Genomic DNA, 17662 nt, shown 5'->3' on the forward strand with positions numbered 1-17662 from the left:
AAACACAATTCATGTATCGCACATTAGTCTCTTCGACAAGTTACTCAAGCTGTAACTTATCACCAGCATCTTGTCTTGTCAGAAGACCACTTCACTGGAACAACTGCAGCAAAAATATATAAGCTACTAGTGCAGGGCCTGTTTAAAATGGGCCTGATGATAGAGGCTGGTTTCTTAGCATGTGTCAAACCATCTTGCAGCTTTCTTGAATAAAGCATCATCCCAACAACTTCACAGTCGACACTAAACCTCCGTACAACCTGGGAAAATCAGGAAAATCTAAATTTTGGCTGAGTTTATGGACCCAGAGTGATGTCAGCTTTCAGTGACGCAAATTTTGGAGACAGTTATGAAGACATTGACTCCTCTATCAGTTGGATGTTTGGGTTAATGCTGTTTTTATAGATTATTTTGTCTGTATTTTTGTGATTGTATAGTTGATGCCATATTTATGTCATGAATGAGGGGGTCGAAGCGACGGAACTCTTGTGTTGTTACTGTTCATGTGAAATGGACTGGCGTGGCTTTAGGCCAGCTACATTTGGGCACAATTTAAAAACGGCTCAAGTAGCCTATAGCACTTGATTCCCTTTGTTCTTCTGAGCCTTTTTATATATTAACTAATGGTAAGACACGGATATAGAAAACAGTTTGAAAGGGCCTTTAAAGAAAATAACACACATTCATTTTCTGAAAAGGACTGCCACAGCGGTTTGGTTGAATAATTGTGTTAAAGCCACTTTTTGATGTCTCCAGATAGAATCTTGTTCGTGCAAAAGGCTTTTACCAAACTATCAAGGGCAACATTGACTCGTATGGTGGCTATTTAAGCCATTTAGGAGACAGGTCCTTATGAAATATGTTTCATTTTACTTCTTTGTACTGTGGTCATTTGATCCATTAGAGCTGTTAATGGAGGCGTGAGAGGCCTGCAACACACTGTGGTGAGTTGTGAGTGGTTATCAGGAAACAAAGCAAAACAGACAAATCAGACATGTCTGCTGCAGATTTAACTGCATTTCATTAACTGGTACAAAAACCACAGCGAACCAATTCAGGAAAGTTCAACCGAATACTTGAAAGAAAACGGCTGCATTAGTGCTTAGATGAGAAAGAAGATGTTAATTAGAATGCAGGTAAACGACAGTGACTGAGTGAACCCATTAGGAGCCATTTCCTTCCTATATCTGTTGTCTCCCGCCCCCGGGAGCAAATTGCCCAGGCAGCGGCTTCAGGAATGGAGGCAGTGGGAGGACCATGTCTCCGGCTGAGCGTAATGGTCCTCATGCTGCTTCCTCTACTGTTGTTGCTGTCAGGCCACTGCTCAGAGCAGCAGCCTAGACCCTCGCTCACCGAGGGTTAGTGAGGGTCAACACTACTGCCTGACAGCTGCAGCACTGAGAAGATTAGCAAGGGGTTAAATGTAATATCTGAGCGATCTGTGAGCTTTATCTCTTTCATTTTGTCTCTCAATCTCCAGCTCCCTTTCATTATAGCTCTCCCTGTCTGGGTGTGTTTTTTTTTCCGTTCCCCTGACATACAACCACACATCTCTGTTCTGTAATCTCAATTTGTGTCACCAGCCTTTTAGTATTTGCAGCCCCTAAGCATACACACTCAACTAACCCCCTCCTTCGTTTCTAATGCCAGCATTAGGGAGTAGTTGCATGCCTGAGGTGCTGCAAAGAAGAGAGAGCGTGAGCACCGACGAGGCTGGTGGAGTGATGTGTTGAGACAGGAGGGCCCAGAAGCAAGGGTGGGGGGACTGCACCGGCCCACCTCTGTGGCTCTGACAGCAAGGATAGACACAGCACTGCCAGGAGCCCCCCGGAGCATCACTGAAGCTTGTTAGCATAGCCACCAGGCCTTGAAGATGATGAGTTCTGAAGAGGTGATTAAGCCAATGCTGAGGTCCCTTGTAGGCTTCATTCACTGGATAGAGGAGGGGCACTTGAAGATAGCGCTGCAGGAAAGGACTGGAGGGGTAATTCAAGTTCAATACGGTCACTGTGCTCCTCGGTTAGTCATTCATCAAATGAGCCGATATTGCTCCTGGTGCAGGCACAGCTTGGAACAGGTTGAGGTTGACCTCGAAGACATCTGGAGAAAAAGGAACACTTGGTGCACAGGGGCTTCGCAGAAAAAGGAGGACTGAATTCACCCGCTGTGTCAAAAGGTGCAAATCACTGTAGATTTCTCTCAGGGCTAGAATCAGAAAATAGTGCTTGTGGACCTAAAAGTAGCAAAGCAACATCAATAATAATCACAATATAATTTTCATCAATAGCAATAGCACAAAGGTATGACATATATTGATATATTGCGTATCTATTGTGCAAGCACAGTGAGGAGGTATAACACAGAATTGAACTACCACAGATTGGTAAAGTGTTTTGCTGTTTATCAAGTGTTAGTCATTCTCTGCTCCTAAAGACGAAGTTGACGCCCCAGCCTTCACTCAAGAGCAACAATCTGTATTTGAAACAAGAATGTGATATTTATCAATATAATAAGAGTTATCAAATTATATTTTGATCTTGATATAATTTTTGGACACACTGTCCAGGGAGCATCACCTTCTGATCTCTCGGACGATCTGTGATATACGCGCCTTGAGACGAAGGGTAAACCCTCCTCCAGCTCTGTCTGATCCTGCTGCCGCCAAACGCAAAGGTCTCAGAGATGAGAGCGAGTGGCATATAAGCCTCCAAACCAGCGAGCCATCTGTGCTGGGTGCCACATAATCTCAACAGGAAGCAGTCATTGCTGTACATCACATCATCTTCCTGTCACAGGCACACAGTGATTTTCACCTGTGTCACGAGGATTTGGGGGTAAACCCGACTCATGTAAATCAAAATCAAACATGTGCCGCCTCGTTAGAAACACGGGATTTAGGGGGGAAACACTTGTTTCACCATTACAGCCTCTTTGAAGCGACCATATTTATCAGACAAACTTAAAATGGCATTGTCTATCTAGTTTAATCATCCAACGAGGCTTACTATCCTCAGGTGGCACAAATTTGTGTGGGTGGATCATTACAGTGATGTGTTGGGTTAAGCACCGTACTCAAGGGGATCACTAGACTCCGTCAACACGGATTAGAAACACGCTCGACTATTAGCTCCTTCCACAAGACTCCCCCCCCCCCACACACACACACACACCCCCTGTCTCTGTTTCAGTTTGTGGCTGTATCACCTTTTATACTTTGTCTTATTATTTGCACAGGCTTTTAAAATGCTCCGCCCCACTGTTGCCAATAAATCAACAGGGCGCAGACTGATTCGAGAGGGCTAACTATCCTTGTTGCGATGTCAACCGCGAGTGATTCAACCAGAAGTAATTGCCAATTCAATCAATGTGTCAAAAAGCAAGCAGCCTCCAACTAAGGCATGTAGACAGGAAGACGAGAAATGCAAACGGAGGGAGAGGAGCAGTGCAACGTGCAAGGAGGAGGAGGAGGAGGAGGAGGAGGAGGAGGAGGAGGAGGAGGAGGAGGAGGAGGAGGAGGAGGAGGAGGAGGGTGCATGTGTAGATCCATCCTGAGAACAAGTGAAACACGAGAAGAGGACAAAACAACCACGTTGTCACATTAAAGAATGACGAGTCAAGGGGAACTGTTTATGTGTCTGGCATGTGACCTGATTCTGTATAAGGTTTAAACAACTGAGGAAAAAATGACATAAAATAAGCTACACAAGCCAGAGATGACATATTTCTTGAGAATCTATGCCTGCTTTTGGCACCGCAAGTCAGGATCACACTGTTCAGCCAATTAGTACATTTAAAGTAATAACAGGAAGGTGAATACATGCAATGTGTGTGGGTGTCCGTGTTGTGGCTATGTGGGTGTTTGCAGAGCTAGAACATTTCCTTTTAGATGCTTTAAATTTAAAAATCAACACAATCCGTCCAACAATCCAACAATTATATATTCTGCAATTATATATTTCAAACAATTATATGTTTGAAATGAAACCATAAGAAGTTACAGGTAGTGATGTCAGTGATATGTGTAACTCTATTCATACAATTATATTATTGTTGATACTCTTTATCTTCCGTCCATCCATCCAGTTTCTTTACCGCTTATCCTTGGAGGGTCGCAGGGGGGCCTGAGCCAATCCCAACTTTAGTGAGAGGGGGCTACACCCTGGCTTCATCACTAGCATATCACAGGGCCGAAGTACAGAATCAAAAAACCACTCAGACTCACATTCAACAGAATGGGTTCACATCCAACAGAACCCAGGATCTGAAATAGGACCATATATGCAGGCAGTACACATAGTTTTACTAAGATATTCACTAAGATGAACAACATGTCTCCACTTCGTCCCCATATCCAGAAATAAAGCCAATATTAGATACTAATACTCTCATCTTGCATATTTGGAGCCAGAGTCTGCACTGTAGCTCTCAGCGGTGCTCACATGCTCAACCAAATGCTAGTCCGTCTCAGCTGTCAATCATGACGTCTCACCCCGTTGTTAGAGCAGCACATAATTAAAACCAGACTTAGCAGAATAATTACCACTTGTAAATGCATCAGTGTGATACTTAAAATGGCAGAACAAATTTACTGATGTGTATTTTGACAGACATTTTAGATGGGCCCAGATCCAATCAGCTAACGTACATGGAGACGGGGTTTATGATCTAGCCACCAGGGGGTGATCAAGACACTTTGCCTTCACTTTTGAGGAGGAGTCACTTTGTCCATCTTTACACAGTCTACATGTTTAACCCACTGATCATATAGAAATAAGGTGCAGAAAAATTGCATCTGGTTTACCTTGATAGTGCTGTGTGTTTTGTATGAGCTGTAACCAGCCACCAGGTGGCAATCATGATGCTATGGCTTCACTTTTGGGTACAGTAATGTCCCAAAATTATAAACAGTCCATGGTGTGAACACATGCACGGTGGCATGTTCAGCATGTGTAAGATGCACGTGGGCGTGTGAATCTGAAACCTTGTGACTCTGAACAGTCCTACGTGTCCTGACCTGTAAGTGCGTGCATATCAGAGGAGATATGAGATATGAGATATATTGAGCTTGGGTGGGGTGTTTTGAGTCTGTGATGGTGCACCATCGTCATATTGGGAGCAGCCAGGTTGAGCACGGCAGGCTTGGATGCGTGAAGCCAGCAGCCATCTGGCTTTGGATGGGACTCCTAAGGGAGACACAGACTGGTGCCAACCTTCAGAAAACACTTCCAGCATGTTTGAGAATGAGGATCACATGATGTTCATCTATACTGCAGCTCTGTGTGAGAGCGGCTACTGTGTTCCTGCAGAGAAAAATGTGTCACGCTCACAAACACTGCAGGTTCTTCATAGGTTCACTGTATGTGCTGGTGAGTCTTCAAGGGCACTGCAGCCTCTAACAATGTGGGGAGGCAAGAGTTTCTATAATTACAGATATGGAATTGTAAAGGGTTAAATTTGTGCCACACTGTGCGGTGACTCCAATCTTCAATTTCTGATCATCAAAATTTCATCAGGTGGTAATTTCATAGTGTACGCATTGAGTGTTCAAGGCACATAAAGCTGAGCCAATATAAGGTAACTGCACACTGGGACTGTGTAAAGGTCTTTTTTTGCACAGTCCCTCATTGTAATTGCTTTCTCACAGCTGAGCATATTACAAATGAGACCATGAGATTTTGTGTGCACCAATCAGTCACAACATTAAAACCAGTCGCCTGTTTTAATGACGTATCAAATCGACATATATAAATATTTTCTGTGGGTAAATATGGCTTTATTGTATATACAGCACAACGACTGCTGGCCAGTAAAGATGACATAATCAGTATACGAGTACAGAGAGAATGTAAAATGAGTCATTTGTCGGTAAACATGGCAAGGTGGAAAAAGTTATTTAAACTGTACGGTTTCTGGGAGCAGGGACCAGAACCTGGACAGACTCCAGCTGAACTTTACTCTGCTGACTTATCACCAGGATGTGCTTATATTAAACTCAAGTATGCCTGATCCACTTTAATATTCTGGGAAATGAGACATTTGCGTTTTCATTTCGTACATGAAACGGTGAGTTTAGGCCGAACAGGAAAATGTGATGGAGGGAATTAATCTAGTTTTGAGCTTCCAGAGAACTTCCAGTTTGCTTTAGGAAGTCTGAGGAAAATGTCGGATATGAAAGACCATATTTCCTGAAAAAGTAACTGCATGTTTTGTAAGTTTTAATCATATATGATCGTAACATGTCCTGCTCCTATAAGCACAAGGGACACCTGCAAATAAAACTACCTTCCACGTGCATGTATATATTTTTCCTCTCACGCACATACACACTGGCATCAATACACACTGACCTTATGTGACATGAGGAATCAAATACATCTCTCCTGCCGCATTAACTATTTATAACGCTCAGCCTCCCTCTTTGTTTTCGGTTTCTCCACAGTTCTGTGAGGAATTCAGCCCTCTCACTAATGATGCACACAACGTTTCCATCTCATAAACAGTGGACACGTCCCTATATCATGGTAACAGAGTTAAGATCAGAACCACTGACCCAAACCGGCAGAGGAGACATTTTATTATAGTGACTCTGCTGGGGACAGAGACCTAATGCATTGTGTCAGACACACACCTCTACCATTAGTTACAGTGAAGAAAGAGCTTGGGCATGGCTACATCTGCTTCAATGGGCTGGAGTAACCTGTGACACAGATGTAGTCTGATTCAGGAAGAGGATTGACATGTAGTGTATAAATTAAACTCTCCAGGGAGAATGTTCCGTGTTCTATTTACGTCCGAACTCTGGGGAGTCGACGATGACACAAGGTTGGTTTTAATCTCCTCGAGAAGCATAATGGGCGAGGAGCCGGTCCCAAAACAAGGACATCTTATTTACTCAGAGCCACACATGACTTTCAGCACTAATTGATGTGAAATATTCCACAACGTTACAAACAGTTGGCTTCCTCTCACTCATTATCTCTGGTTCTCACTCTCTCCCTCTCTCCTCCTCCTTCTCAATCTATCACCTCTTCCCTCTCTCTCCTCCTCCGTTCTTCCCCCCCGCTCTCACACAGGCGCTGGCGCTCGTCGTCTCATCCCAGAATCAAAAAGGGGACGAATATTTTCCCTCACATGATGCAGCTCAGCCTAATTTGTTCTAAATGAATTATGCATTGTGTCACTTATATGGCGACAGAAAATGTATTTTCATGAATATTTCCGACATTTTCACAAGCTGCACATCATTATTAAAAGTCGTTCCATCACAGGATTCTTATTAAAACTGAAAATTAAACCAGGTATTTTGTATTTTTTAATTCAGCTTTTTGCTTTTTCATCTGTTTCTAACTGGGGATAAAAAAGATATACATCATAAGGTTGTGATTTTATATGGTCAATAGACAAAACCTGTCCAAAAAAACTATAGGTGGCCACATACCTGTTAAGAAACTATACTATTTCTATTTTTGTTTATTGCTTCAATTACTTTGAGACATAATCAGGAGCACATTTATGTCGTTCCTTTTTTTTTCCAGATTTGCGTCATCACTTTCCCTGAGCCATGAAAATCACAGGACTTTGAAGACTTTGTTTCTCGTAAACTGTTTGTTCTTCCCGATGAAAATAAGCATCTGGGTAAAAAAAGTGATTTCTTATTGCGACCTTGAGGGATTTTCTTTTCAAATGGCACAAATATTCAGTTGGATTCAAGGATGAACTGATTTGAATTGAGTGGTTAAGGTGTGTGTGTGTGTGTGTGTGTGTGTGTGTGTGTGTGTGTGTGTGTGTGTGGCCTTAACTAAAATATCCACCCATCAATTACAATAAAAAGATAAAATGGTGAAGTGATGACATCTTATAAGGTAAAATCGGTCAAAGGCAAACACTCTAAAGTCTTAACATAAGGCAAATACATTAAACACCTTATATCAAATTCCTCCAAAGTCTTACTACATAATGTAGACAAGTCTGGAGAGAAATTGAAGTAAACTGCAAGCTGACTGGTTGGTAGAGGCAGTAATTCTAGGTTTATTGTCAATTAAAATACCAATTCCACCATCCCATAGTGGAGTCTGTAAACCCAAAGCCTCTTATAGCTTCTATAGCTTCCCATAGATTTGCGATCCATTGGTGCCCAGAAACTACTCAGAACGCATGAATTACCATCTTCTTCTTTCATTATGAAGAACAAGGTCCCTTATTTAAATATTTTGTCGATCCCACGCACACTGCTGTAAATACTGCACCAACTCTGTGAGTGGAACGAGCAACAGCAAACAATTATGCCTATATCACTGATTCATTTTGTAACTGACATTTTCAGTCAATTTAAACATGAAATGGGCTGAAAACCACCCACGGGATACAGTAGGTGCTTCAGAAATTATTGAGATATGATGTGTTGTTGATTTTGGTGTTTTCATAAATTTTGTTAAACAGTCAATTAAATCAAATGATCACCTATCATTATTATTAATTATCGTTATCATTAATTATCAGCATTCAGTCAATATCAACTCAGTTTCTTAGGCCTGTGAGATGAAACTCAAAGGACCTTCCATTCTATCATCCTAATCAAGAATATGAAGAAATGATGCACATGCATCCGCTATGTGAAAAGGGAGAGATGATCATGATTCTGTTTGCAATAAGCAGGAAAAGAAATAGCAGACGCAGAGAGACAAGAAAAGTTTGAGGACATCAGGAGAGGATTAGGAGGATGAATGTGCCAAACAGGCTGTGGAGACCAAGCTGAAAAACCTGGATACAAAGTACAAAGCCTCACACCATGTCCAAAGGTTTCCCACCAATCCTGAAGCGACCCACCTGACAGCTCTGATGGAAAGACAACAAGAACTGTTCACAGGTTTGGAATGAATGCACTTTATGCTGGATTGAGCTGCCGACGTGTGAACAGCAGAGCAGAAACACATCACACCTAATAATGATACCCGAGTTTCTCTTGACCACAGAGCAACACAGCAGTCTTAAAAGTTGTTGTGGACTCTCAGCACCTCAGCAGCCAAACATGAGAGGGACATCTGCCAATCGAATTATCTCTCTGTTTCCATAGCGATCTATGAAGGGTCTGTGCTAGCCCCTGTGACAACCAGATGCCAGGGAAGACGAGGCGTGTGCATAAAAAGCCAGCGCTCTGTGGAAAGCCTGTTATTACTGCTATCATTCAATTGGACTTGATTTGCATAATTAAACTGTGTTATTGCTGGGCTCTGGAAGTCACTGCAAGTCTCTGTTCTTACTAACCGGATTCCCACCATGACAATGGAGCACTTAAGGGAGGAATATACCCTCTGCCGACCCCTGGATGTGACAAATCAATACTAAGATTATCCATTAAATTGAACTTGATTAGGCTCCATTTCCTGTAGTTTGGTTATATATTTGGACGCAGCTCCAGGGTAGAGTGCACATGGATGAGGTGAGTCACAGCCTGGACTTGGCTACATGAAAGACCCTGACAGAGCAGAGCAGACCCTGACTAAGAAACAGTGAGAGGAGAAAGACAAGTTGCCCACAGGCTTATAGAAAGCTGTGTGTGTGTGTGTGTGTGTGTGTGTGTGTGTGTGTGTGTGTGTGTACAGGCTTCACCCAGAACCTGCTGGGCCATCTTTTGAGCCACTTCTTTGAATTAAATATTTTTGAAAAACTGCGTTAATCCCTCTGAAAAACAATGGGACGTTTCTTAAAAGACACAAGCAAACAATAGAACCACCGCAGACATACAACAGGAGGATCATAAAGAACCTCAGAGACGGAGCAAACAGAGGCAAATGTTGGCCCCTGATGTCAGATACTTGATTTATGCACATAAGAAATCTCTGTAAAATGCACTTATTCACTCCAAGACCAGGCAGCCACAAATGGATAATAACAAAACCCACTGAACTGCACAGTGACACAGCATTTTTCACAGAAACACATCAATGAATCATTTCATTTAGGAAATCCATGGTCTCCAGGCTGTTGCACAACAAATGAAGCTTTATTAAACCCAACTGAAAGCCAGACAGATCAAATCAAAGACTTACCTCGACTAGATGGGGGGTGGGATTGAATCCACACAGGTTGCACACTTGGGAGTGGCACTGTGTGCAGGTGTTGTAGTTGGGTTGGTCTGCTGTGTCGCCTACGTTGAGGTTTGTCTTGCAGAGAGGACAACACGCTTTGGGCTTGGAGGCTTGTGGAGCAGGATGCTGTTGTTGCTGCTGAGCAGGGGCACGAGGCCCTTGTTGTGCAGCCTGAGGTCCTGAGGGTTTATTTGCCCCAGCACCAGGACCAGGGCCAGGACCAGGACCAGGACTAGGACTAGGACCAGGACCATGACCATGATCAGGACCAAGACCAGGACCAGGACCAGGACCAGGACCAGGACCAGGACCAGGACCAGGACCAGGACCAGGACCAGGACCAGGACCAGGACCAGGAGGTCCTCCTGGTTTGGGGGATGGTTTGGGGGGTTGTGGTTGGGGTTGAGTAGTCTCAGATATGAGAGTGCTGGCTTGGTTAAGGAGAGATGCACCAAAGCCAAACAACTTCCCAAAAGTCTGCTCTGGAGGGGGGGGCTGTCGTGAAGGAGAGCTCCCCGCACTGCGAGTCTGGTCCTGGCGGGGGTGCTGTGGAAGGTGGGCAGGAGAGTTGCGGGACAGATCAGGCTGGGATGGGGCCTTTGCCATGCCAGGAAGAGGGACTGCCCCTGGAGGGAGCCTAACTTGATGCTGACTCGGGCCAGCTGGACCAGTCTGTATGATAGGGCCAGGCACTGGGCGAGCCAATGCTGGAGGCTGGGACTGAGGGGGGGCGTGTGTCGGGGTTGCAGGCTGACTCGAAGCTACGGGTTTGAGTTCTGGTTTGGCTGGATGAGAAGGAGAGTGTATATGTTGCTGACTCTTGGAGCGCGGTGTGGTCATGTCCATCCCCAGCGCCCTCTGCATCTGACAGTTCAGACAGAGCCACTCTTGCACCTGTGAAGAAAAAATGAAAAACAATGAGTATAAGCCACACACAGCTTTTATTCTCAATGTATTTAGGAGAAATCGAGAGTGGAATTTAAAGGAATAGTTCAAAATATTGGAGTTAAACTTGGGAATTTAGTGTTTATTGTAACGCTGTTTTCAGACATGAACTCCAGAATTGGGTCCAGAAAATTCCCGGAATTTGCCAAAAATGCATCAGGAGATTGTCCTGGTCAGGCGCATTCACAACAAGAAGAAAATGTTCAGTGTTCAGACAGGGTTGGAGTCTGGATAGAAGCAGTACACAAGGGGGCTAGTAGGACAAATTCAGACTCTTAAATTTTTGCTCTCACATGCAGCACCTACTGAAAATTTCTGGAAAATATCCGGCGTTCAGTGAGCGTTTAAAAGCTAAACCAATCCCTTAAGATTGGGGGATTTATTATCTTTGGACAGAGACCGGGTAGGGTTAGCGGTTAACTGTCTATTCTGTATGCTACTAAGCTAAGCTAACCGGGCGCTGATGCAAAGTTTAATATCTACGATGCAAACACAAGATTGGTATCAGTCATCTGGAATAACTCTTGGCAAAGCAATTCCCAAAATGAAAAATGATTCTGGTGGCAAAAATGCTTCACTGATGAACTGCTGAAGTCATTTAACTGACAGGGCTCTTGTAATTGAGAATAAGTATTCATATGATGAATCACATACAGAGCCTTGATTGTGGACTTTTCCTTTCATTCTCTTTCTACTGGATGTTCCACTTCCTTCACACTGTCCAATGAGATCGTAGTGAGATGAACTAAAAGCCTTTAAATTGCCTATGTGTGAAAATAAGCATGTTGGTCTGTTTATGTGGCAGACTGGCAGCCTTCCCTTACTCCCTTCCCCACCCCCCCTTCATCCAATGCATACTGGGATAGCCTCCAGCCTGATCTGAATAGAAAAAATTGGGTTTGGAAAATGATTGAATCAAACGACAATTGTGAATGATGTTAAATATCTCATTGAGGAGGGATTTAAGCATCCTTATGCCTCCAACAAAGGCATCAATGGTAAACATAATTTACCCTCAAACAAACATGTAGAAAATGAAACAGATGGGAAGAACTTGAGACTTCTTCGATAAATAGTGGCCCCCCATGGTTTTGTAATCTTCCCTCACATCTTCTGTGTGTGCCCATTTTGGTTCGCTCTTACTCTCCCTCTCATTACACAACACGCTCCCTTCCCTCGCAAAATACTCCCACCATCCTCCTCTCTATTCTCCTGCTGCTCTGTCTCCATTTTCTGATCCACATTGTCACATAGAAAGGCTGAAAGTAAGACGGAGGCCCTGGTTACGGCACATGGCTATAAGTGGCCACATGTTCCTTATAACAACAAAGTATGTTTAAAGAGAAACTTAACCGAATCCGTGGCTTAATAATCAGATTGTAGAGTCACTTTGTCACTTTTCATTATTCATCAATAATTATTTGCCATTTGAACCGCTCAAATAAATTCATATTCAGTTGGTAATGATGCAGAGGTCAAGCACCAAGCTAATTTCTCTGGCCTCCAGTGGTGGAAGTCCTTGATGCAGTGGGGTAAAAATGGACTGTGTGATGATCATATCCTGTCAGCACATATCAGACTGCGCTGGTTCAGTCAGAGGCACAGTGACCTGGTTCCAAACTTCACAGTCACTGCCTACAGAACTGAACTGGTCTGGCTTTGTGCTCACTGGTTTGACCAATCATCACGCAGATTAGAGACTTCCTCTCGCCAAGACAGCTGACTACCTGCTATTGGATGGTTGCTTAGTGTGTTAAAGTGTATATTCAAACTGCCTAAATATTTCAATCATTCTTGCACTGTTGAATGGACAGTATACATTTATATAGTGCTCTTCTAGTCTTCAGGACCGCTTTACAGTACAGACTTTACCCTTCACCCATCCACACACATCCATGTGACAGTTTCTCTACCTACAAAATACACTCCCGGCACAGTCATCAGGGGCAATTTGATTTCCAGTATGCCGTTAGCCCAAGTACACTTTGGCACACATAATGGGATTGAACAGCAGACCTTGTGGTTAGTGGATGACCCACTCTACCTCCTGAGCCACAGCCACAGTAATGTGACATAATTACTATTTAAAGGTCACACCTGAGCATATCCTCGGTGGAGGTGTATGTGTTCAGAAATGTTAATTTCTATGATGGCATATTTTCGTTTTTAACCACACAGGACAGTGGAACAGTGTCTCTCAGCCTTTTTAATAAACCAACGCTGATGCCGCCAGCGAATCGTCATCTAAACCCAAATGAATGTTATGGAGGCTTGGTGTTTTAAAGTGTAACCATAAACTTTGATATGAATAACATTAGATAAAAAGAACAAAAACTAATACAACGAAATATATAGAAGTTGAGTAGAAAAATCAAACATTCTGTAAATAAAACCCAAACCACATCTTAAATAAAGGTTATTACAATGAGTTCCATCTCTCGTGCATGTGTCTTAATGCCGTCATTCAAAATGTCACTCGGCGCTGCTGGGAAATGTTCAGAAACAACTCCCCCTGCCTGACAGTGTGTCTCAGTCATTCAGTAAGTCAGGGGTGACAGCTTCAGCAGCATCTCAGCCCAGTGCCTGGCCCCCTGCCAGTATGAGGAGCGATGACTTCATGATCGTCACAGTCAATCAGGGGAAACTGAGACGCCAAGGGCAGAGGTGAACCCTGGGGACAGTCTGAGTAACGTGGACGGTGAAATGAGCCAACACTCACGCGACTCAGCACCAGAACAGCGCTTAACCAATCAGAGACTCATAAGTGGGAACTCCTCTTTCTATCATTGTTATTGCCCTTGATATTTTCTTCTTTCCAAATTACAGCTGGGATAATCATATCAAGACCTCTGGGGAAAAGAAATAAGCAGAAAAACAAAGAAAGCAGCTGCAGGGAGGACAAGCAGCTATTTATCAATTCCATCATGTCTCTGCTTTCCTCCGCCTCATCTCTCCATCTCATTCCTCTCTGCTCTCCCCTTGTTATGAGGCAATCATGTGGTTCTCTATGAAATCTGATCTGTATCAGCAAAAAACAAGTGCACTGCACGCTCTCTGTCTCCTGCCCTCATTCTCCATCAGTTCTTCGTTGCAACCCTCCATCTTGTTCTTCTTCATCTCATCTTCATTTGCGCTTCTTATCTGCATCTCTCACATCACATCACTCCTCAAGCTCCCTCTCCATCTCCTCTACATCTACACATTTTTTATCCTCCTGTCTTTGCTTTGGATGATGATCTTTGATGTGGTTTATATATATATATACACACATAAACACAAATATATACATATGTGTGCACAAGTGTAAACAATTGTATGATGCACATCAAAGGTCATGAGCTGGGACCAGATCCCACAGTCATGTGAGAACTCAGCATTTGCCAACAGGATGCTCGAGCGCTGAGGATCTAAGAAGAACGACTCGGTGCCAAAAATAGAAGATTTTAGAAGCAAGAACCCACAGAGACTTGGATATGGATCAAATAATGAGAGCGAAGCATCCTTTCAAAACACATACATTTGGATTATATGCTGATTTGAAACTAGATAGGATTATTTTTAATTATCAGTGAATGTGCTGATTGTTTTCTCAATTAATCCTTTGATTGTTTGGTCTTTAAATGTCAGATAATGCAAATCTATTGCACTCACAGATTCCTAAAGCCTAAACTGAGGTCTCCAAATGTCTTGTTTTAATCATTTTAGTTTTGTTTACACCATCACATTCTAAAATCCCCAAAAATTGTCATTAGACATTTGGGAAACTTTAACAAGATAATACTTTATGCATTTTTTTAATCAACTAGTAGTCTAGTTTTTGTTTTGGCCCATCATGTTTGAGCAGGCTTTGGTTGCCCGCAGGTAAACAGTCCATGTGGAGAGCAACAGAGCCAGAACATATTGACCAAAAGGCATCAGACATTGGCCCTTTAATTAACCTGAATTCTTATGCAGACAGAGATTAGTCAAAATTAAATCAAGACCTAAAACACCGTAAAAAAATTCACAGATTGTGCTCTGTGTGGAGAAACATTTACATCCGACTGTAAATTGTGTACGGTGTCTACTGTCTACACCAGAGGCCCCATCACCAACAAAACATTATACATAAAATGCCCCTCTCTTAACTCAGGATCACAACTCACAATTTTAAAGTGTAGATGGAAAAAATGACAGCTAAGGACACACACACACACACACACACACACACACACACACACACACACACACACACACACATTCTCTCTCTCTCTCTCACACACGATAGAAGATGTAACACTGCATACATCACACAGGTGAACAAAGTGTTCCTCCTTTCCTCCTGCAGTGTGCACTTTTTGACAGGTGTGAGACATCATGCAGTCCATCATTCCCAGGAAAGCTGGGTGAGGAACACGCTCAGAGACACAGAGTCAAACTTCAGCCGAACACGAGAGAAGTCTAAGAGAGGAGCTGTGTCTCGGAGATCACAATGCAGTATCATCATGCAGTACGCACAGCAGCTGAGCGCTGCAGTTTGGGGATCAGGATGCTTGGAATGCAACGGTTTATCAATTTCTTACAAATAGAACCAAACAGACATTGAAATTCCTCCCAGTACCTCTGTTTTCTCTGTCTGTCAATTACTCTCTCTCTCTCTGCCTCTCCTCAACTCAAACACCGTCAGCTCCACACACCACTACACAATATAACACATCTGTTTTACTCCGAAATGTTGCCAAGCATGGAAGCATAGAGGCTCATCAGAACCAAGTAAGTGGTTTTTGGGGAGATTATTTGGAAGATTCATGCTGCTTTGTGAATGTCTCTCACCAGGTGTGCTGCTGCAGTGTGAGGCTCAGCAGGGGGTCGTGGCGTCACTAAAGATGCTGGAAATGAATACAGAGGGGTAGTGCATGATATCAGTTGAAACCATATCCCTGTAAAATGTTATGTTTCAGGATTAATTTTGTGCTGTTTTTCTTAGTCTCAAATTCAATTCACAGCTGCCCAAATAGGCTGTCCCATTTTAAAGGCTCCTTTCATTCCTGAGAAACAAAGGCTCCAACGGATGGATCCTTATCTGCCCAGCCTATATCCAGGAATCATTGTGCCCTGGTGACGAACCGCTATGGTAATGACGCCGTCAACCGACAAGACATCCAGCGCTTTAGAATCACGCATCACTTCAACAGAACGGCTTAAAAGTAATTTCCATGTTGGATAACAAAGGATACACATACAAGAATCTAAAATGAACATTTTTCAGGTCAGCTCAGAAAAGCAGCCAGTAAATGTTATATAGTCATTTGTGGTGAGTGCACAGTGGTCTTGTTTGATTTGGTACAACCCTCCTATGTCTGAAATTATTTTGTGACAGTAGTAAGTTTACTGACTTATCCAATTTAAGACAATGCCAGAGTGTAATAATGATGCTGACAAACAATGTGAGCTATTTACAGTAAGGTTGACTTGACTTGCATACAAAATAAATGTCACAATCACCATGTTGTTGCTGTGTGAGCTTGTAATGTCTTTCTTGCAGAAGCTAAGTTAGATAAATGGAGTAAAGATGAACATATGGGCCTGTAGTTTGGCACGGACAAAATGTGATGATTCTTACTATTCTTTGCAGGAGAGCTCAGGCCTCTATAGTGAGCTGAGACTTTAAATGTGGTGATTTATGGGGCAATAATTAAACCGGTGTCCCAGATTTAGTTTCTGGCAGTCCTCACTGCAAAATATTTTGGTATATGCAAAATTCTGCCGTAGAGTCTCAGCTGGATTTCTGACCCAGTTCAGACTGTTGGTCCTTAAAGTCCCTGTGTGTGAAAACAGTTTAGTGCACTGTGTAAAACACTGTCAGCCACACACTGGTATCTGTCATAGCGAGTCAGATCATCTCCAAATCATTGGGTGTCATCTAAGAAGTCGGACCTCTGGTATTGACAACACTGTGTGCATGTTTTTAGAGTTTAAATCATCAAATATTTTACTTTTACTCTAAATTCTATAATAAAGATATACAACTTAAGCTTCCTTTTCTCCAAACCCCATCACTAAACAAAATAAGGATACGTTTTTTAATTTATTCATTTTCGTCACAATTTTCGAGCACCCACTAGACCGACACACACCTCAGCCTCTAAAGAGCAGATCCAATTCAGTTTTCTATAAATATCTGAAAACAAAAGTTGAGAAGAAGAGTTAGTAGGACTTTCCCAAATTGTTCCACCTCATGGGGTCTGAACTAGAATTTGAAATATTAAAGAAAACTTTCACTGCCTCAAAACCCTATGCGCAAAACGAGGGAGAAATCACGAGATCACATCATGACTCACTACTTAAAGTTTTACAAGATCGCCCGTGAGGGTCCGACGTCATTCTCTGCTCACGTGTACCTTCACATGGAGCACATGATGCTGAAGTCATTATGAGAGTGGGATCCATGAAAAAATAAAAACACTCCCAGGATCTGAACGTTAGACAAAGTTAGACGGGGATTAGGGATGTGTGATGCTAAATATTTGAATTAATTTGAGAGGATTAGGAAGTAGGCTCTTGCTTCCCTTGAGGTATAATGGACTTATCCCTCGCTAATATGGTCGCAACAGTTTGCTGTATATTTAATTTAATTTTTATTTAGCTAA

General features: G+C 42.8%; 1 protein-coding gene across 1 annotated transcript in view; it reads right to left on the reverse strand.

Moving 5' to 3' along the window:
* bsnb (bassoon (presynaptic cytomatrix protein) b) overlaps positions 1-17662 on the reverse strand; it is a 58473-nt gene that overhangs the window by 28891 nt on the left and 11920 nt on the right. The window contains exons 3-4 of the mRNA XM_061069145.1: positions 10430-10982; positions 10050-10267 (exon numbers count right to left, since the gene is read on the reverse strand). Coding sequence (XP_060925128.1) covers positions 10050-10267; positions 10430-10982 — 771 coding nt within the window. The remainder of the gene's footprint in view (positions 1-10049; positions 10268-10429; positions 10983-17662) is intronic.

The sequence above is a fragment of the Limanda limanda genome, chromosome 4 (assembly GCF_963576545.1).
Source record: "Limanda limanda chromosome 4, fLimLim1.1, whole genome shotgun sequence".
NCBI lineage: Eukaryota > Metazoa > Chordata > Actinopteri > Pleuronectiformes > Pleuronectidae > Limanda > Limanda limanda.